The sequence below is a fragment of the Thermobia domestica genome, chromosome 3, assembly GCF_964235325.1.
Source record: "Thermobia domestica chromosome 3, izTheDome1.hap1.1, whole genome shotgun sequence".
NCBI classification, from domain to species: domain Eukaryota; kingdom Metazoa; phylum Arthropoda; class Insecta; order Zygentoma; family Lepismatidae; genus Thermobia; species Thermobia domestica.
The window spans coordinates 13,808,684-13,831,883 of record NC_137456.1 but is presented as its reverse complement, the minus strand read 5'-3'; the positions used below and the strand labels follow the sequence as shown (position 1 = coordinate 13,831,883).

Sequence of the window (23,200 nt, the reverse complement as noted above, 5' to 3'; positions counted from 1 at the left end):
AATATACAGGGTGGACCAAAAGTAGGTATACATCTCTGCATTGATCAAGTATAACATTCTAGTTTATGATTTTATTTGCTTCGGTTCTTGCGAGCTTAAGATGTAAGTAAAAACACATTAAGAACAAAAATAATAAAGAAACTAAGTCTACCTGTTGGATAACAATAAGAACTCATATAAAATGCAATGAGCTGATCAGTACGGTACTGTATAGCTACTTGTGGGCCACCCAGTATTGGTTTATTTCTGAAAAACAAAGAAAAATTTAAACATTTAATGTGGATTTTCATGTAAGTGTCCGTTGCGTTTTTTGCTTGCAATGTGACTCAAAAGCCAACGGAGAAAGTTGTTTAATACGGTTCTACGTGTAACACGATTTTCTGTTGGCTACACATAGAAATCACAAGCAACGAACCAATGGACGCTTGCATGAAAATCTGCCTTTATATTGGACAATCAGTTAACGCGAAAATTTCCCTAGCTTTTCAACGTTTTATTAAAAAAAATCCCTTTTCCCCGTTTACCTACGAAATATCCTTAGATTAGGGAAATTTTCCTTAAACTATGAACACGTCTACCAAGTCACGTCTGCTCGGAGAATTTATCGACATAATTACAATGCAGAAAATAAATCAAAAAGAGCAAGAAAGAAAAGAAAGGATAAAGTTAAAATTAAATAATAAGTAATTAATAGAAACACAAGAGAAGGATTAAAATTTATTACTTACAACACAACAGCTGCTAATTGTGTATCGATAGACATAATGCACATGTTAAAAATTTGAACACCGTTTCTTAATAAAACACACACAGGAAGTAGCTATTATTTCTCAAATTCATATACATTTTATCAGTTCTTTTTATGTAATGTAAAGAAATTGTGATGTACGTAGTTTTACTTTTATTATTATTATTATTATTAATTGTTTAAACTGGTTTATTTTCTGACATGAGAATGGGTATCGACTTTTTCCTGAAATGAATCAAAGACCAATAAGAAACATGAAATAAATAGCTACCGGCCTATATCAATTTTACCTACTTTCGCGAAGATATTTGAACAAATCTTATCGACGGATAATCGACCACATACAACCCGTAATCTCACCATATCAACATGTCTTTATTCCACACAGATCAACAACAGCCTTGCAATCATCACAGACTTTAAAGCAAAGTCGTTAGATGTAGCATCTCAGGTTGATGTAATATATATAGAGTTTGCAAAAGGCAAAAGAGTCAATCACAAAGTATTATTGCATAAGCTACGTGAATATAATTTCTCTTCTCCCTTGATCAAATTCTTCTCATCATATTGAAGCAATCGTAAGCAAATTGTTTTCTACAAATTGTACAAATCAACTGATTATATTGCATATTCTGAAATGTCACAGGGCTCTAACCTAGGTCCGTTATTGTTCCTTTTATTCATTAACGATCTCCCTGATCATATATCATTAAGTGACAAATTGATTTTTGTAGATGACCTCTCAATATACAGTAGGATAAAGACCATCCACGACTGTCTCAATTACAACATGACATGGAAAATATTGCTAACTGGTGTTTCTCTTAATAAACTTAGTGTATACATAAAAAAATGTAACATTTTATCGTTTACTTAAAACAAAAATCAAATACAGCTTGATTATTTAATGAATTAGATCTTACTAAATAGATTAAATTCAAAGATTATGGAGTTATATTTGATACGAAACTGTAATAGCATAAACATTTAATAACCAGATATAGAACATAGTTAATGAATCTTTCAAGATGTTAGGGTTCATAATTAGAACCGGAAAGGAGTTTAACAATATTACCACACTAACAAAAATATATTATTCCTATGTCCGATCAAAACTGGAATCTGCTGCTGTGATCTGGAACCTATCACAACAGCAATACCGACACCAACTGGAAAAAATCCAATCTAAATTTATCAAATATTTGGCATACATGAGAACTGGAATCTATTCATATTATGAAAATTATCTAACATTAATAGACGACTTGTGTATCCCTACACTTGAACAAAGGCGAAACGTAATGGATCTGATTTTTCTCCATAAAATAGTACAAAACGAGTTTAATTGTACTGATCTGATATCGACACTAAATTTTCATGTCCCGACACTTAAAACTCGTGCTGATAACTCTGGCCTGTTCTATTAAAAAAAAAAAAAAAAAGCAAGCAAAGACCAACGTATCGATGAAGTCACCAATCTGGAGAATATGCTCTTTTTATAACAAAAAATGTATCGAACACAAAGAAATTGACATCTGTAGTATGAACTGTACGTTTAAGGAAACTATTGTAAATTTATTTTGTAATACACCAACACTACAATTGGGCTTATACCTGTTTGTTGATAACACATAAATAAATAAATAAATAAATAAATAAATAAATAAATAAATAAATAAATTGATCAGTAATATTCCATTCTGATATTTGAAAGTTACTGAACTGAGGCATCACCTTGTATTTGTTTGAACACTTATGCAATTATTATACATACAAGATGTATAATTTGTTCGTAATTAAAACTTACATGAGATCAAATTCTGTGCTTCGTTGATGTTTGAGAAGAATTAGCTCTCTCGTAGCATCGTACACAGGGATATCAGACAAGCGAAGGGACTTGTCGGTGAGTTCCTTCAACCCTCTCATCAGTGGAGATCCAATCAAAACAAATAGATTAATTTCTGGTACAAATGTGATTTCACCTTTAAAGGAGAAGTAACGAATGCAAGTATATGAAAATAATACTCAGACAAACCAAGAAACTGATAGACTCACATTTACTCAAATCAATTCAGTGTTGATTGACATACTCTTTGAATAGGCATATATGAAGAACAATATTACATTCATAATATGATCAATGGTATGCGTATATATACATACATACAAGTACATACAAATACTGTACATATTATCCTAGAGAAAATACGAGGGGTAGTCAAGAGTTCCCAGGATGTCGTATTTCTGGCATTTGTGAAGCAATCACAATGAATCTTGTACAGTACAGTTCTTAGGTTGCCTAATTATGAATTTATACTACGCCGTAAAATTATGAATTTATACTACGCCGTAAAATTATGAATTTATACTACGCCGTAAAATTATTAAATTATACTACGAGACAGTCAAAAAGTTCCTAACATGTTGTATTTCTGGCATTTGTGAATCAATCACAATAAATCTTGCACAGTACAGTTTTTAGGTTGCCTAATTATGCAATTGACAAGTGTGAACAGGTCATAACAGACAGTATACGACAGGGGCGGATCCAGGAAGGGGGGCGATCGCCCCCCCAGAAGAGGAGGCTTTCTTATTTTATATATATAAATAAAACCCATCCCAAAGTTTGGAGCCCTTAACAGTAGCAGTGTGACAATCCACCGCCCCCCTAGAAGTCGGTCCTGGATCCGCCCCTGGTATACGAGTGGTGCAACTGAAGGGAGAAGTGTGTGTGGTGATCAGCTGGTGCAGTTCCACAGATCGAGCACCGCGCAAATATCAAGTTCATGTGCAAATTTGGGAAAATCTGATTTCAGAGACTTTGATAATCTTAAAAACAGTTTAGCACCTTGGATGTTAACGGATATTTGACTCTTTTGAAAGTTAAACTGGGCCTCTTCCGTTTCGCCAAGGTAGAAGAGATCACAACTAACGACACGGCTGAACTCAAGAAGATATCAAAAGAGGCCTCTCGTCGGTGTTTCCACCAATCGCAGAACCGGTGGAACAAGTATGTCTGTGTTCCGAAGGTATCAACTTTGAAAGTAAATGTGTACTTATCACGTTATTGTAGTAGTATATAGCTACAACAGAATTTCGGGAACTTTTAGACTGCTCATCGTAGAGTGAGATAATATATATCTTTGAAAACATCCTTGGTTGAAAATATTGAAATCAGCTACGAGATAGCATAAACAAAGTAATGAAAGTTCTATTTAGATATTGATGTTTCAGAATTGTAGACTACATTTTAAAACTATTAATTTTATTAGACATATATAAATAAAACCCATCCCAAAGTTTGGAGCCCTTAACAGTAGCAGTGTGACAATCCACTGCCCCCCTAGAAGTCGGTCCTGGATCCGCCCCTGGTATACGAGTGGTGCAACTGAAGGGAGAAGTGTGTGTGGTGATCAGCTGGTGCAGTTCCACAGATCGATCACTTTGAAAGTAACATATTGGAAGGACATTGAGCAGCACCTCGGTTTATTTTTCAAAAGAATTGTTACACCAGGATCCTTTGATGTCTATTTTCTTACTGTTGACAGCTTATAAAATAGCTTCAAAAGCACATGTTTCTGGAGTATTTTTACCAATTTTGCTTGGCTGTGTTTTGATGAGATTTATCATTAGTTACATTAGTTTTACTAGTACCTGAATTTTTTTAAAAATAAAGAATCTTTATATATACACATTAGTAAATCCACTAAAACAAAACAAAAAGAAAAAAAACTTCTAAGTTAAAGTGAACTATACAGGATATCCAACTCTTTATTTTACATTTAGTTAAAGAAATTATGGATATAGGGATATTTAAACTGGGCTTATCTTAATGTATGGGAAAAAGAAAAGCAAGCAGAGTTGTACTGTAGGGCAGGGTATGATCAGTCACAATTGACAATGCTAAAGTATATAACAAGATGGATTGGCATGAATTTTTAAACCAACCCTCGTATTTCCCCAGCGTCAATTCTTAGAAATGATACGCAGTGAGCTAGCAGTTGGAGGAGAACAATGCTTAAGAATTTGTCACCCAAAGGGTGCCTCACTTTTCCAGACAGCCTTGCTTTTTCCCGTCAGCCTATATTAAGAAGAAAAATTTAGCTACTCTCGTGCTGTCCGCCTACGCACCAAGCCCTCATGACGATGACAGATTTTTACGTGACAATGTGAAAATTATCAATAATCGTCAGTTCCATAACTTATTGGAACAATCAATGTTTTTAATGTGATTTCTATTAACTTATGAACCATTTATTATATATTATTAACAATATAATAACGCAAAAACTCAATGTTCTCTACGAACTACATTTTAGTTTGTCAGTGTATTCTTGCGCCGCTAACTGGCAACTATGCGACGCAGGAAGAGGACTGAGAGAGGACATTCATTCTCTTTCAAGATGTAAAAGTGCTAGTGTTTGTACTTCGAGAACGGACAAGATTGTTCTCAAGATACTCTCAAAAGAGAGAGTATAAGTCTTTCAAAATGTAAAAGTCAGAATATTTCATAATGTCAAGCTAGTGCAACGTATTGTATTTACATTTTCAAATATTAATCTGCATCAAGTATAAGTGTAACCCACAGGAAGAATGTAATGAACTCATACTACGTAAATCCCGATAGTCTACTGTTCATCTAATAGTTTTCACGCCTCCCAATGAAAACAAATATGTTTTGTGAACTCTATACAGCAATCGAAGTGAAGAGTTTGTAGTGGACTGCATAGCCACTAACCAATTCATCATCTTCGTTCGGTCGAAATTTCGCGTATTATTTCGCTTACGTATCGGTTCGTATATCGCAGTGATTGGGCCATCCTTTCGTCTAAGTGAAATATTGTGTCTTGTGTTGTCATACGCTTGTAAATGTTTTATATTCATTGAAGTTAAAAGTTAAATATAAGTGTTTCGCAAATATTTTCTTTTTTAATATGCAGTGAAAATAATATTTAGTAATTTCAAAGTGTGATCCATATTGTCTCTTTCTCAGCAAATGGAGAATATTACCTTCTAATAGTGTACATGACTTAGAGTAGAACCAAACAGGTAAGATACTTCCAAGCAGTGGAGAGCAAACATTACTTTCGTCTCCCGCTATCCATCTGGCGTCGATCATGCATTGCTGTCCCACCTTGTATTCTCTTACAGGCAGCGAGCAGCATATCTTGGAGCTGACGCAACAGCGACGGTGGGTATACGGCTTATGCCTCTGATATATATAACGCCCGAATCCCAGGACCGTGGGAGTAAGACTATTTGTTTACTTGCCAGTTCCTTATTGGATCTATTAGTCTTTTACAAATGAATGATGTTTTAAGGGAGACTCTAAAAGAAATCCAAGGTTCGAATCCCAATATTATTATATCTGGTTTTCGTCACGGGAACCAACTCCTCTTATATTGTAGGAACAAACGGTAGTCGAACCCTACTCCTATCATAAAATGGCGCTCCGACCAAAGACAGATGTTTTAGTGGGGAAGAAAGCAAATTTTTGAACTCCACTGTTTCGTATTCAATGCCAGTGTAATAATTTGCATGTTGTATTTCCAAGCATAATATTTTACAATGTCGACGCTTAGTGAAATGGAAACACTGCTTGAAGCAGTAAAAAAGCTGTCCGCAGATTTGGCTGCAACTAACCAAATACTAAAATCAAATCATAATGAGTTGACCAAACAATTTGATAATCTAAAAATAGAAGTAGTTGAATTACGCGAAAAGGTTGAAAGTAATTCTCAGGAGCTGTTAAATCAGCCAAATACTGTTGTACAAACACAGGTAGGTTCTGGTTTATGCATACCAGAATGCGAAACAATCACTGAAAAGGCAAATTGTGAATCTAGCAATTAATGTTCTGCGAAAGAAATATACCCTTGCATTCTTTCACATGTAGTGTTACTTACATTTTTATATTTTTGTGTTCATTTTAGAATATATAATTCATAAATCCACGTACAAAATGCTAGCGCTGAATTTAATGAAGGTAAGAGCACAGATAGAGTTAGAGTACGCTAACGTAATAAATGAATATAAATATAGTACTGTTCCATTTTGCTTAGAAGAGTTTCAGAATGTTTTAGGCCTCAATGTAGAAACTCATAAATTCAGTAGAGCAGCGAAAATTGCAATTTGTGAATTTGTATTTAATTTTAATTGTGAATATAGGAGAGATATCGAAAAAGAGATCGATCTCCGTGTATGTGGTATTAGGAAATCAATTCAGTACGAGAAACTGAAAGAGAGGTGTGCTCGCGGCAAAAATGTAGATTTTAATTATGTAGCTAGAAAGTTGAAACTTCAATGTGATGACGTTAATGTCAAGAATAAAATTATTGAAATAATAGTTTAACGGCTACAGAAAAAGTATTCTGACGTTAGTTCTTTTAGTGATCATGATAATACGTTCAATGAAAAGGAGAATTATTTTCAAGTAATGTTGAAAATTCTCCTGAAATTGTTGTTGGTGGTATCAAATCTATCCTCAAAAAACGTAGCAAGGATGTCAATTTACATACTATGTCAGGTACTTTGGGTCAGACCAAAAAGGAAAACAGAATTCCTAAAAAGGTTAAATTTACAGATGAATTTAATGTTGACCCGTTAGCACATGTTCGTCATAGTTGTCCTTCTGAGGTTAGAACTAAAAGCTGTAAAAGGAAATTGGAAAATGTTGCCGATGATGTTGATTCATATCCAAACCCTGTTAAAAAAGGTAGGTTATCTGAAGTCCAAGAGTCGCATTTTGTTCAAATTAATGAAAGTGAAAATGTTAGGTGGAATGAATTGTTTCAGTTATTGGATAATAATACTGTACAATTACAAAGCATCAAAAGCCAATTGGAAAAAAATGTCTGTTCTACAGAGTAATGATGTCTTTATTCAGGGAAATGTCAGTGTAAATGTAAACACCGTGCAGGTTGACTTCAGGGAGGCTACCTCCAACAGTAGTACGAGTGTGGTTAGCGTAACCACCACTAGGGAAATAAAAAGTGATACTGTTGTAGTATTTTTAGACGAAAAGAAGTGGGGTGGATCAGCTGTTTCCCCCCTCCGGCTCAATGCTACTTGTTCATGAAAAATGTTTGTCTATAAGTCCTGTAATTTTTATGGTGTATACACAGCATGTTACAAGTTTTCCCAGAGTAAGATTCATTAGGCAACCAATTCAGATTGGTGAGTTGCATTATTTTTCGATCGGTAATATATCTTTAGTGTTGCTAGAAGGTACAGTATGTACATTCGTAATTGTATGTTTTAATAGAAATGAAACCATTCCATGTTCGCTTGGCATACATCGTGCAACTTGTAAATTTATGAAATTTAGATTCAGAAAAGGTAAGAAAAAGTGTATTGAATTAAGTCAAAACGTTCAGATTGACTATCCACCAACCAACACTATGTACTTAACTCGAAATGGTATTGAGAAATTTAAAAACATAAATTTTTGTCTGGAAAGCAAAAAACGTAAGCAAAGATTTTTCCACCGTGCGAAAATGAAAAATAACCTGAAAAGCTGCAAAAAGTGCGTAAATTAAGTAAGGTATTACGCCTACGTAGAAAGTGTAAATTCTTCGCTGCCAACATTTGCAATGACACTCAAATAGTAAATGTCCCGACTGTACAAACAATTCATAAGGTAACTGCTAGTTCTCACGTTAAGGTAGTACATTAATCTACTGCTTACAGAATGTTGCGTTTTTGCACAAACAAAATCCAATGGATGCCTACTGTGGAAGTTAAACTCAAAATTCTTGAATGCATGATAATTTTACTTTACGATGTTGTAATAAATCCAATACGAAAAGGAATTGGGTAAACGACATTAATACATAGCCGGATTGCCCGTTTTCCATATTCTGACCTTGCAATGAAAAATGAATATATATCCATTGCAAAAGTTCTTTTATACAAAATTCTTAGGTGTTAGTAACTATTTTTTATACTATAAATATTTTTCAACACTGTTAGTGTTTTACAAAATTTTGCATGTTTAAATACAAGGAATAATATTTTATTGTGTGTTTCACGTTAATGGCTATAGCCGATAGATTCAGGAAAAATTTTGAATATTAATTTTTTCGTTTCATATATTGTTGCACCTCATTAGATACTGAAAATGTTGGATGAGAGATAAAAAAAATTGATGTTTCAAGCATACGTGATACGAAATCATTTGTAATAGTATACTTTTTCATTAATGCATTCGCAAAGAAATTTAAGTTTTTCAAATGATAGAAAATATAGTGTTTCTTTTCGAAGTGCAAGAGTGAATTTGCGCAGTGAAAATCTTCAAATATAGTGAAAGGAAATAAATTTAAATTGTGAAGATGTGGAAAATCTATACAGAATATTCCAGTACAACGTTTCAATTTTACAAAATTAAAAAATATTTTAAATCACAAATTTAAATATTCTGGTGAGAAACCGTTCGGTAATAAACCTGAATGATCATATTTTAAATCAACAAATTAAATTTCTCAATTTCTAAATAACAACCATGCGTCAATTAATAGTAATCTATACTTACGATGTGTTTTGTCAAGTTATTTGTTTAACCAATCAGTATGCCTCTGGGATTACTAATCAGCTGAGGATACTTGAATTTTGGTGTGGTAAGTTATGGTAGTCACCTGTACCCACCTTCTTGGCGCGTTGTTTAGTTGAGAAGAAAATACAACGAAATATCTTACTATAAATGAGTACCAAGTAAGTTGTGTACCTACTAATTGTTAGCAACCATTGTTGCATTCATTTTGTATTAATCTTTTCGTTGAATACGAAAACATTTCAAGTAGTACTTGAAGACATTGAAGCAAAGGTCCCTCCAATATTATGGGTTATTCATATTATGTAATGCCCGGAGTAGGCAATTTTCTTATTAGTCCCCTCTATATTATTTTTGAATTTTAACCAAACGTTCTATTTCTTCACTTTGCTTCGGGGATGGAAAGATATTAATAAGTAATTGGGGTAGGGTCTTGCAAACTTAATGCAGGCAGTATATTTTTATATACTTTGAGCGTGACGAGCTCACATATGCCCAGTTTATTTCATTTTGAGTAAATGAAATATTTCCAGTGTTATATTTACACATATGCTTTTAATATGTAATCTTAATAAAATATAAATCAATTGTGTGTACTTTATCATGTTTTAGTTGTGTTGAATTATTTTGAATATTCTTGATAAATATTTGGTGTTGATATGTCAAAGAACATATACTTTTGAATTTTATGAGTAATATTGATGTTTCAAATATAATAAATTTTTATGCATTTAGCAGTAAGGAATATTTTATTTTCATGAAAAATAATATCATGATAAGTTGAATTATTTAGTGATATATGCTATTTTGAATGATATTGTGTGTTTTATTTTAGAAATTAAGAAGTATTGCAAAATCTTAAGTTAATTTTACCATTTTAAATTTATTTGTATACAGTTCATACTCTATTATTTATATTTTGTTGTGCATTTTTAAATATGGCATTGGATACAATACCTTATTGAATACGATACCTTACCAAACCTAACATGTTATTAAATATGATGTTTATTCATTAAATACATTATTGTATTGAATATATTAATATGTTTGTATAACGGTGTGAATTCTGAAAAATATTATGAACCACAATGCTGAATAGCAATTTGAATTACTAGCAATTATTGATTTATATTCAACTATTGAAATTATATTTGTGTTTACATTTTAAGGAATGATTAAAATAAATGGAAAATATAAACAAATAATGAAAATAAAAGGACTTGAAAGACATTTACGAAATGGCCCTCGCGTTATCGTAAATGGCCCTCGCGTTCGTTATTCTTCGAATTTCGCGATTATGAGCGTCCGAGTGAGCCTACAAACTGTTATTCTTCAGTGTGAACGAACTTAAAATGACATTAACCCTCTATGGACTAATGGAGTGTTGTGATTGCTGTTGTGTTGCAGTGTGATTATGAAGACTTGGATTCCAGGGTTCTTGCCCACTTCTGTAATACCTTCAGTGGACAGTCCGTTGGCCGCCATCTATAACAAGATGGATTGGCATGAATTTTTAAACCAACCCTCGTATTTCCCCAGCGTCAATTCTTAGAAATGATACGCAGTGAGCTAGCAGTTGGAGGAGAACAATGCTTAAGAATTTGTCACCCAAAGAGTGCCTCACTTTTCCAGACAGCCTTGCTTTTTCCCGTCAGCCTATATTAAGAAGAAAAATTTATCTACTCTCGTGCTGTCCGCCTACGCACCAAGCCCTCATGAAGATGACAGATTTTTACGTGACAATGTGAAAATTATCAATAATCGTCAGTTCCATAACTTATTGGAACAATCAATGTTTTTAATGTGATTTCTATTAACTTATGAACCATTTATTATATATTATTAACAATATAATAACGCAAAAACTCAATGTTCTCTACGAACTACATTTTAGTTTGTCAGTGTATTCTTGCGCCGCTAACTGGCAACTATGCGACGCAGGAAGAGGACTGAGAGAGGACATTCATTCTCTTTCAAGATGTAAAAGTGCTAGTGTTTGTACTTCGAGAACGGACAAGATTGTTCTCAAGATACTCTCAAAAGAGAGAGTATAAGTCTTTCAAAATGTAAAAGTCAGAATATTTCATAATGTCAAGCTAGTGCAACGTATTGTATTTACATTTTCAAATATTAATCTGCATCAAGTATAAGTGTAACCCACAGGAAGAATGTAATGAACTCATACTACGTAAATCCTGATAGTCTACTGTTCATCTAATAGTTTTCACACCTCCTAATGAAAACAAATATGTTTTGTGAACTCTATACAGCAATCGAAGTGAAGAGTTTGTAGTGGACTGCATAGCCACTAACCAATTCATCATCTTCGTTCGGTCGAAATTTCGCGTATTATTTCGCTTACGTATCGGTTCGTATATCGCAGTGATTGGGCCATCCTTTCGTCTAAGTGAAATATTGTGTCTTGTGTTGTCATACGCTTGTAAATGTTTTATATTCATTGAAGTTAAAAGTTAAATATAAGTAAGAAATCCAAGGTTCGAATCCCAATATTATTATATCTGGCTTTCGTCACGGGAACCAACTCCTCTTATATTGTAGGAACAAACGGTAGTCGAACCCAACTCCTATCATTAGTATCACGACTTATCGCATTCCTGAAGAGTGAGTCAGGACTATCTACACAATTGGTTACATGAACATCTTTCACATTCTTGGTAATCAATTGGACAATGAGGATTTGCCCATTGAAAACTTCCAACAAGATGCAGCTACATGCCATACTTCTAATCTTGGTGTGATTATTACTAAGATGAGACCGTTTATCGCTAATAATCGTTTTGAAAGAGACTTTTCAGAGTTCAGAGTTTTAGTTATGTCTTATTTTAATGATATATTTGAAAAATGTATACAGTGTGGCCAAAAAGTCCCGTTACCCCTTGATAAATGATAATGTAAGTTTTCCTGTTACCTTTTTATAAATGCTAATGTAAGGTCTTCCATTGTTTCAGATTGTCTGAACGATGGCTGATACTTCCAGTTACAGTATTGAAGAACGTATTATTGCAAGTTGTTGGGTGCATGAGAGAAACCACACAGGTAGGACACTGGCGGAAGTGCGTGCAAACTTTCGGACAAGGTTTCAACGAGATTCTGCCCCGAAAGTAACACTTTTATGAAGGGAACAGAAACAATTAGCCACAGGAAGTGAGAAGGATAAGGAAAGAATTGGCAGACCGTCCACACAAGCAGAAACGGAAGTCTTTCCTGGGCGTTGGATTGATCGTGGTAGTGAGGATCAGCCCGCACCACTTGCCTGGTCACCACAAAGCCCAGACCTCACCATCTGTGGTATAGCGCTATGAGGGTTCATAAAGGGAGTCGTTGCACAAAACCGTTACGATACAACTGCCGAATAGACAGAAGCTGTGAAATAAGCTTTCACTCAAGTTACACCTGCAATGCTCTGCAAAATGTCGCACAGAACCTGTGGCGTATTGTCCTTTGTCATGAGAATGACAGTCGACAGACCGATCCTTTGGACACTTAATGTTTTCTATCTCAATAAAACTTCTCGAAAGCATTGTTGTTTATGTCATTCAGTTTTTTTTTGTGTAATTTTTTACGTACGTTTAGTGGTTTATGTTACTTATTTTCAGAGCTAACGGGACTTTGTGGCCACTCTGTATCTACAACCAAATAAAACATCATCTGAGAAGCTCAGAAAATTTCTGGGGAGATACTGTCCAGAACCCTACGCAATATGAAGCATGGTGTTCAGGTTTGGTGGTTATTTCCTACACATTCTGCATCCTCTATCTTTTCATACACTACTATAATTTACATTCGAATTTCGTTCGACATTTTCATTAATATCTAAGCTTTTGACAAAATTTCATATAAAATATTCCTGTATTAGATAAGTAGACATGCACTTACCTTTAATAGTCAGCCCAATTGATTCATCAAATCCTTCCTTCACACGAATTTGAAATACAAGGTTTCGGAATCGGACAATGTTTGTATAAGTTAATGGAATATCAGGCCACACAAGGTCAAACACTGACGATAAAACCATACCTGGGTTCTGTAACACGGGACAAAAGTGACCCAAATATGGTCCTACTTGGTGGATTACCAGATCTCTGAACAGAAAGAAATAGAATAATTGAAGAGTTAAATAAATAAATAAATAAATAAATAAACAGCAAGAACTCACATTCAGAAATTATTTTAGTTATATTTTTTTAATTCTGTGTATCAAGGTCAGATAGTAATCAATTTCTACATAAGAAAGTTGAGTCCTGTTGAAATTATCATTTGAATTATTTGTAAGATACGAGGGTTAGTCTATCTGTTAAGAGAAAACCCTAAACACAATAGAAATCCGATTAAGTAAACAATTTATATGCAGGTTAGTAGCCAGGAATACCGTTTCTTTTGGAAAACTCTTTAGCATAATTTTATCTTCTCATAAAACTATTTTGTGATAAACTTTTGGCCAAATTTATCAATTAACTGTTGCTTGTCTTAAATTGGCCTATCTTCTTTTCGCATATATTAGTTGACTACCTTACATTTTTAATAGTACATTCTTTCCAAATATCTCAGAAATAAAAAGAAAATTTTATAAATATTAGAAAATTTACAAAATGTAATACGAGGCAAGTTCAGACAATAAGAGTACGAGATTTTTGTAGGTCTCAAAAATTCATTTAAATGAAAACTCTTACATGGTTACATCAGTAAATATGTGAACTATTTTTGCACGTAGTCGTCATCCCTCTCGATGCTGTTAGTGAAACGAGGGATCAATTTTTTTTATGCCTTTGGTCAAAGAAGTCTGCCGCCACCTCTTTTGCTCAATTCTTCATCTCCACCTTCACTTCCTCGTCAGTTGAAAATGTTTTCCTACCAATGTGCATCTTCAGGGAGGTAAACAGATGATAGTCTGAAGGTGCTAGGTCAGGGGAATGCGAGAGGTGTTTCAAAACATCCTATCCGAATGACTCCAAAAGTTGCTTTGTTGCGTTGGCCGTATGCGGTCTGGCATTGTCGTGCAGAAAGCAGACTCCCTTCGTCAGCAGTCCCTTCTTCTTAATCTGAATTGCCCTTCTCAATTTTTTGATCTTGTTTAAAACTCCAGAAAAAGATTTTTCCTTCACAACGAGAGAACAGATAACGCTGCGAATTATCGCACTTGGCGGCAAAATTTATCGACATCTTTCACGGAAGACGTTACTGTGGACACAGTTTTAGTCGTACTAACGTGTGATTGGGCTCGCTGGAAAGGGGAGGAGCTAAGTTACACGGCAGCATAACCAACATAGCAATAACAAATTCTCTTTGCCCGCGAGTACACTTATTTTGTGGACGTGCCTCGTAAATCCAGTAGCTTTAAACTTAATGTTTAAGTAGTAAAACATTCACTGTTTTCATTACATTTCTAATTATCTTAAAAAAAACGAGTATATTTTCAAATCAAATATAACATTATATTACATGTAAACTTTGGTCCAAAATACTATCTGAGAAATCGTTTGGTTTTCCTTAAATCCCTTGCGATATGCATAAGTGATAATTTAGACATCAACGCTCCTTTTAGGCACAGGGGCTATATTAAATGTGGACATACAACTTAATATTAGATCCAAACCACATGAGTTCATACCTTGGATCAAACCTGCGTCTCTAGATCTAAAAGAGCATATTGTCACGAAGGAGCGCTCTGCAATGTATATAAGTTAGGAAAGAATCCAGAATATATTAAACATAAGAAAGCAAGTTTTTATTTATTTATTTATCTAGTTTCAGTAATGACTCAACGAGCAAGGCTATATAAGAGGCAATACATAGTATAATTTACATAATAATAATTGATAATGATTTATTGACACAACAGCATACAGCCACTAGTGCGTCTAAAGAAAAATGAACATGCAATACTGATTACATCATAGTATTATACATAGGATAAAATAATACATTGTAAAATAAAGATACAAATGAAGTACAAGTATTAAAAGCAGACTAAATAAGAACACAATTACTGAGTATAAAGTTTAAAAGAAATGAAAATTTAAAAAAAGAAACTAGAATGATTGTTCCATAACACTCAAAAAACAAAACTCACATAGTAAAACTTTAGAAAAGATGATTTTCGGAAATACTAAAATAAAAAACAAACATGTGTGTCTGTTCAGAATTAAAAGAAATAGGGTTCATACAATTGATGAAAAAAGTATAATATATATATATATATATAATCCATACTATAATTAATAAAAATACAAAACAAAATTAAGACAATCAAAACGTAAAAGTACTAAGAAATTTAATACATTATTTAAAATATTAAAAAATAATTCACGCACCTTCTTAAAACTCTTATGAAACACATCAAGAAGAGGGTAAAAGTTATTAGCTGTTTCTATATTTCTACATATTGAAGACCTGATTAAATATTTACTCATAAACGGAACACAATAATAATAATAATAATAATAATAATAATAATAATAATAATAATAATAATAATAATAATAATAATAATAAATCAACACTTATAGATAAATTTGAGTTTGTAGATTTATTAGTGTAAAAATACATAAGTGAGTTCATAGCTAAAGGAAATAGAGAAAAAAGAAACACGAAATATAACGAAATTAACAGTTTAAAAAATGTGAAAATAACAAAAGAAAAGAATTAAACAACAAAATGAATATTTATATGTATTTCTACCTAAATACAACATTAATGTTTCTATTTGTATTTCTACAGGAATAACCTGTTAATATAAGTAGACCTATTATAGAACTTCCATATTACACTTATCATAGACTTACACAAAAATTAAATACTTAAAACATATTTGAAGACTGCAAGCAGGAAAATATCACACTATTATGGAAGGAAAGATAACCTTGATCTATCTTTGAAGTCTATCTTACAAAAACTATTATTCTTTTAATACAAAACTGATTAAACCTGAAATTATCCTAACTATATATAAAACTACATGAGCTGACAGACATAAAATAACGGGTACTTCTGGTTGACGTGGAAAGTTGAAATTTGGTATGATTGTAGCTTTTTTGGGACTAACCCACAGAAAAATTACCAAAAGGGAATATTTTTAGCTTTTAAGGGATTTAAAGATGGGGGAGGGGATGAAGAAATTCCCTATGTTATTTAAATGAGTCTTTTTTGACCTATAATCTCATATTTTAGGTACTTACAATTGCATTAAAAAATTGAAATTCGGTATGTTTGTATGTTTTCGTTACCGTTACGTAACTAAATCACCAAAAATGGAAAGAATCCAACTTTAGAGTGATTTTATAAGAGAAATAAAATCTCTTTCACAAGTTATTTATATGGGACATCATCTACACGCCAAATGTTTAGGCACTTCCGGCAGGATTAGAATGATGAAATTTGCCATGATTGTAGCCTTCCGGAACAAACCCACAGAAAAATCGCCAAATGAAAATATTTTTAGTTTTTACGGGGTCTAAAGGGAAATGAAGAAATTCTCATGTTATTTGAATGGGCGTGTTCTTGGGATACAAAATCTTATCTTTTAGATAGTTAAAATAGGAAAAGAAACTTGGAATTCCGTAGAATTGTGGGTTTAAGAGGTACAAAGCCGTAGGATGAGCAAACGCGAGGGTTTGTGGCTAGTTTACAGTATATAAAATTACAACCATATACGACAAAATTAAACGTAACAGCGTTAGTATTTCTCAGTTATTAAACAGAAAATCGAAATGTAACTGTTCCTAGTATATGTAAACAGTCTTACCAAGTAAATAAATCAACACTATTCAGTATATGAAAATAAACTACACTGAAAAGAACATTGATTAAACTCGCTAGAAGAAAACACATGCTTTTAATTATTGAACTTTAAGTGACTGAAATAATGAGAAATAATTAAAGACATAGTTTCATTCAAAGAAATACTGTAAAATTAAATACAGCAACAGTACATTACAGTAGAATCCTTAAAACTCGGCACTCGATAACCCACAGTCCGAATAACTCGACTACCCGCCGGCAGAGCGAAAGAAGAAAAAAAAAACCGCTCGCAGACTCGTTCAAGGTCATTGCCCGCGTGCGTGTGTCCTTTCTTCCCGCATTCGTTTTTCTCATGTCACACTTCCAGTTCTTTACCAAGTGTCTGGCACCGGCGTGCGCTCAGCCGTCCAGTCTACCTGCAATCTTTGCCAGGGCTAGACGATTTCTTAAGGGTATTTGGGCAGTTTATTCTCTGTTGTATTCTCAAGCAACCCACACATACAAGTACAGTACCGTATTTTCTGAGGAAACAATCGTACTTATTCTTTTTCAACCCTATTCCCGATAACCCAACATTTTCATAAACTCGGCCACCCTACGGTCCACATTAGGCCGAGTTTTCGAGACTCTACTGTATCTGTAAAATTATATATATATATATATATATATAAATTTGAAATGAAATCTACGTTTTCTTTCCTTTCTTTATCTTTTGTCATATTGAATTCCGTACTTACTTGTCAAAAATAATATGATATGGATGCATTTCACAGAAGATGTACGCAGGAAGCAAACACAGGTCCTTCTGTAGCATTAGTCGTCTTTTGAAAAGCTCAGCGGACTCCACTTTATCTCCAGGAATCAATGCAAGATCTTTTGTAGCATTCTCTAACACATTATCAGCGCTAGGTACAGGTGGAGGTACGTTCAACGAACACATGTGTACTCTATATGAAAATATATTGATTAGCAGAATTATTTGATAATGGTAAAGAAACTGAAGAAATAGATCTAATATACGAGGATGATTCACAAAAGTAATGTCTCCAAGCCCACTCCTTGGTCAATAGTACCGCAAACATTCTGAACTGTTTATCACTGATGCACTAATGTTTCAGCTATAGAATGTCACTTGTTTCACCTTCCTATCTCTTCTCGTTTCAGAGTAATAGAGAATCTATGATATCTAGCGGTCATGTCCTGTTGAAACAGCGGGCTGTCATTGAATTTCTGACTGCGGAAGGTTGTGCGCCCAAGAGCATTCATCGCCGCCGACGAGCCGTGGGTACACCATTACGGCTCGGAACCGAAGCGTCAGTTGGTGGAGTAGTGCCAATCGTCCTCTTCTCCGTCAAAAATTCAAGGTTGTCCCATCTGCTGGCAAAATGTTCACCTTCAGCCTCACTCTGCCTATAGTCCGGATCTTGCGCCCTGCGACTTCTAGCTCTTCCCCAAACTTAAGGATCACCTTAATTGCCAACGTCACAGTTCTGACACGGAGGTGGAAGCACCAGTTCGGCAACTGTGTCGCCAGCACCCACCACAATTCTTCGCTGACGACACGAAAAATCTTGTTTCGCGTTGGATCAAGTGTATTGCCCGTAATGGGGACTATGTTAAAAACTGATGCCACCATTTGTAGCTGACATTAGAAGCTTTTCACTGGTACCTGTATCGGTGCTACCTGTCAAACCAGGGGCGGACCCAGGACAGACTTCTGGGGATGGGGGGCGATGGGTTGTAATACTCATACTTAGAGCTACTTTTAAGAGCTCCAAACTCTGGGATGGGTTATATATATATATATATATATATATATAATAAGAAAGTTTCCTCTTCTTGGGGGGGGGGGAGAGCGATCGGCCCCTGGATCCGCCACTGTGTCAAACAGAAATAAAGGTATCACGTTGGAGGTATTACTTTTTGAGTCACCCTCGTATATAGATAACTACTGTTGATTCTATTCTAAAATATTCAACTGTAATCCATCTAAGGCCAGATAATTTCTATTTTAAATTTTTATTTCGAGAAACGGTAGAAGTGAAGAAAGTGTTGTAATCGCAAATAATAATAACAATGAAAGAAGCAAAGAAAATAATTGGAAACATATATACATTTTAAACAATGGATTGTTCCTGTCAACCAGAAACGTATATACTTTTATATAAACTGTTGGCAAGAATAAAATTAAAATATGCATCGGTCATTTGGAACAGCCTAGCACAGATACAAGTAAACAGAATTGAAATGGTACAAAATGTTTTATTTGAATGCTATTATTTAAGTTAGGACTCGATTACTACTATATATATATATAAGAGAAATAGAGGGAGGGAGTTGTCAAAGTGACACTGCTCTGGCAGGGTTTTTCACAAACGAACTTCAGTGTGTGGTTCGACCACTGAAGTTTGAGAACGAAGGGATAAATATAAAAAGAAACATCTGACTCTCATGTCTCGCTGATAACAACGTTCTCTGAAATCAATATCAAAGATATGCACGATTTCTGATAATTTGAAGAGCAAGAAAGTCGGATTAAAAATTAAAATGGAAAAGACGAAAGTGATGTTCTTGAAAAAACTTCTCAAGTGAATTATAAATTGAAGTTGAAAACATAGAATTAGAAGTGAAAACCGATCTGAGACAGGAGTTGTTCATGTGGGGTAATATGAAAGAAGAAATTAACGTACTTAGGCTGGAACATCTTCATATTGAAAATCAAATACCAGTGGGTTTAAACCGTTATATCCTCAATGGATGAATTCTATCTCTCTCGACAGATGGGTTATAGGGTGTGGACATTAATAAAGTTAAATATTCACTGTCTACGGACTACAAAATGAAGAACTGGAAAGATGTATGCTAGGAATCGCCCACAGAAATACGAAAAAATATAATGTGGATCAGAATGATACGAGTAACGGATATTGTCATGAAAATAAAGGCATTGAGGTAGCAATGGGCAGAACACGTTCGAAGGAGAAATTAAGATCGATTGAGAAAAGCAGTTCTTGAACTGTATCCAGGAAAACAAGAGAAAAGGAGAACTAGAAAATGTCTTTGTAAGGTGGTGTGATGAAATCAAGAAACTCGGCAAAATAACATGGAAAAGAACTGCCCGAGATAGTAGGTTGTGAAAAACAAGGTATATTTTTATTTTTATCTAGCAGTGGATTGACAATGGTCGCCTATGAATATACATACAACTATTATCAATCCACTGCTGGTTGAGGATCTTCCATTATTTTCACAACACTCTATCTCGGGCAATTCTTTTCCATGTTATGACACATATAAAAACCAATTTAATACACAGGTGTACATATTTTGCCTTTAAATTGTCTAGTACTAGACTTGTATTTCTAGTCACCTTGGCGACTTGGTAATCTGCTTTTTGATCCCTATATATATATATATATATACACAACGGCGGATCCAGACTATGATCAAGGCAGGGGCTAAACCGTAGTTTGCCACTGTATCCAGTGTAAAGAAAGTAGGATTGAAGCCCATTTTATCCAGAGTATACCTGAGCGTCAAGGAGGGTGGCTATAGCCCTCCTTTTGGATCCGCGCTTGTATATATATTATTTAGCTTCAAATACAAAATTTGTTTTCTGCATCTCTCAAGCTTGTTCATCTTCCTGGTGATCCCTCTCCCCTCCAATAAAAATCCTTCTGGAGCTTCTAGAAGCTCCAGCACGGAAGAACTCTCGAGTTGGCACCCCTTTAAGCCTCAGGATTTTTCTTATATTAAGAGGCAACTCTCTACTGTACTTGTCTGATGAAGAAAAGAAGCTGGTTAGTTGGCGATATTGTTACACAATTATTTTTAATTAAAAAACTTGCTTTGTTAAGAGATTTTAAATTTTATTTCTTTCATGAGTTTCTCTCATGAAGCAAAGTAAAAAGTAAAGCTAACATGAATCAGATAGTAATTGGAAGACGGCGGGTTCCGAAAAGAGAATTCTTAATTCTGTCTTTCTTCTTAATTACTCGGTGAGATTTCCTTCCGCCAAACTCTTTCATGTCTTCCAAAAAGAGATGGGAACACACATATAGCATAATCAACCGCAAATCGCTCCCTGATATTGACTGGCTGTACTACCTTGCCAGACTGTACTCAATCCATTTTCGGCCAAGTGAGCTGTGTGATGAAGAAACAGCGTGTGCGTGGGTTTTCTCGGGATTCTCCCGTTTCCTCCTACTTTCTTCATTCTACCATTTCATTCATTTCTCATCATCAATGACTCCTTTAGCCTAGGAGCATAATCGTGGGACGTAAACTTATAAATTTCATTTCATTTTTTTGAATCCATTTTTTTACACATTTATGCCAATTCTTTTTAATATTATGTATTCTGTATTACTTCTCATGATTGTGGCTACTATTTTGTTTTAACATTTCAGTATTTTTCTTTATCAATTCAAAATTTTCAATTTCTGTATATGTTAATTTCTTTTCAATTTTTATATGGTTCTCCGTATTAAATTTCTGTATTTATTATAAGTTTTCTCTCCCAGTCAAGTGCTCATCCTGACCCGTCTTACTCGAATTCTCTTTCAACCTCGCAACACCTTTATGTGACTGTATTCCAATATGACACTCATTTAAACATTTTACAACACTATCCTGATCTTTAATTTTTGTGTCGTTCCTGTTGTTTCTGCTTCTGCTTGTCTGATGAGTAATTTAGCGAAAGGGCTTAAACCGTAGTTTTCTTCTAGTTTTGTGTGATGTTTTCGACGTTTTCGAGAAATTCCTGACAAATATTAATAAAACAGAAAACAACTAGCAATGTGACAATGTACACCACGTCAACGAGTTTGACTTGCTATCTGGTTGTAAACCAAACTTCCTAAAATGAAAAAAAAAAATCCAAGCCGAGAATGTTTGAAAATATTAAATATTTAAGTCTGTAGATTTCTCGAGTAGAAAGTCGTTTTGTTTCATTTAAACGTTATATTCCACTCACAGATTAGTATCGGAAATCCAGAAAATTACATTAACCCACTCATCTCAACGGTACTGCGGATAATTTATCAAGCACGGATGATGTTAAATAATTACTTGGATTGGAAAGCATAGAGAATCAAATATTTGATTGTCCATATTTTGGGATAAACTGAATAGATCACCTCCAACAACAATTTTTGATCTTTAACTTCCTGGTCAAAATTCATGATTTCTTGAGATTTTCTGTCTCCCAATCATTGACAGACTGAGTAGATATATAAAGGAGTTTTTGTTAAATCAAACTTATAACAAAAGAGAAAGCTGTACACTTAAGTATACCATAATTCTGTTATTTAAGTGGGAGAATACCAGTATAAAATGATGTTATTTTACGTAAGTAATCTGCATTAACATTATACTTAAATATTTCTGCAATTCCTGAAATTTTACATTTCCAAGCTTTCGACTCTATCCTGGAGTCTCGGTCACGGAAACCTTCCAACAAGGAACAGGAAAGGCGCGAAAATTGACTCTGCCATGTTTCAGTTCGCTTTACCTCATTAGGAGATCGCTGACGCACTAGACAACGACTTTTGTTTGTTGAGCACAGCTCTTCCCTTGGTAAGTCCGTTCCTTTTTATTCCTTGATTTTTCTATTTTTTTTTCTTCCTGTTTTAACCTCCGTGACCAAGAATTCAGGAGAGAGTCGAAAGCTTGGAAATATAAAAATTTTGGAATTACAGAAATTTGTAAGTAGAATGATTTGTAATCTGTATTCTGTATTCTGTATTCTGTAATCTGAATTATTTATAATATATAAATGTTTAAAATAATTAATATTTATATTAGGCACAATGCAATTTATAGAGGTAGAAAGAGAGAAGAAGAAGAAGAAATATGTTTCCTCGATAGATAACAGAAACATGTCCAGGATTTTTGTTTCCAGGGTGTACGACAAAGTAAATTTCAGTTTACATTTAAATTAATTGACTAGAAATTGAAGTAAACCGCATTAATAATTTGTCAGAATAACTTTCATGAAAACATTTCAAATAAAATGAAGGGATATATTTAGTTTAACGTTCCATGATTATGCCACCTAAGCTAAATGGGACGGTGATAAGAAGTGAATGAAGTGGTGGAATAAATAATGTGGGAGGAAACGGAAGAACCCCGAGAAAATCTAC

General features: G+C 34.1%; 1 protein-coding gene across 1 annotated transcript in view; it reads right to left on the bottom strand.

The window, feature by feature from the left end:
• Nucleotides 1-23,200, bottom strand: part of LOC145681678 (guanylate cyclase soluble subunit beta-2-like) — an 88,171-nt gene that overhangs the window by 31,663 nt on the left and 33,308 nt on the right. The window contains exons 7-9 of the mRNA XM_081753297.1: nt 17,795-18,004; nt 13,197-13,402; nt 2,556-2,730 (exon numbers count right to left, since the gene is read on the bottom strand). Of these exons, the coding sequence (XP_081609423.1) occupies nt 2,556-2,730; nt 13,197-13,402; nt 17,795-18,004 (591 nt within the window). The remainder of the gene's footprint in view (nt 1-2,555; nt 2,731-13,196; nt 13,403-17,794; nt 18,005-23,200) is intronic.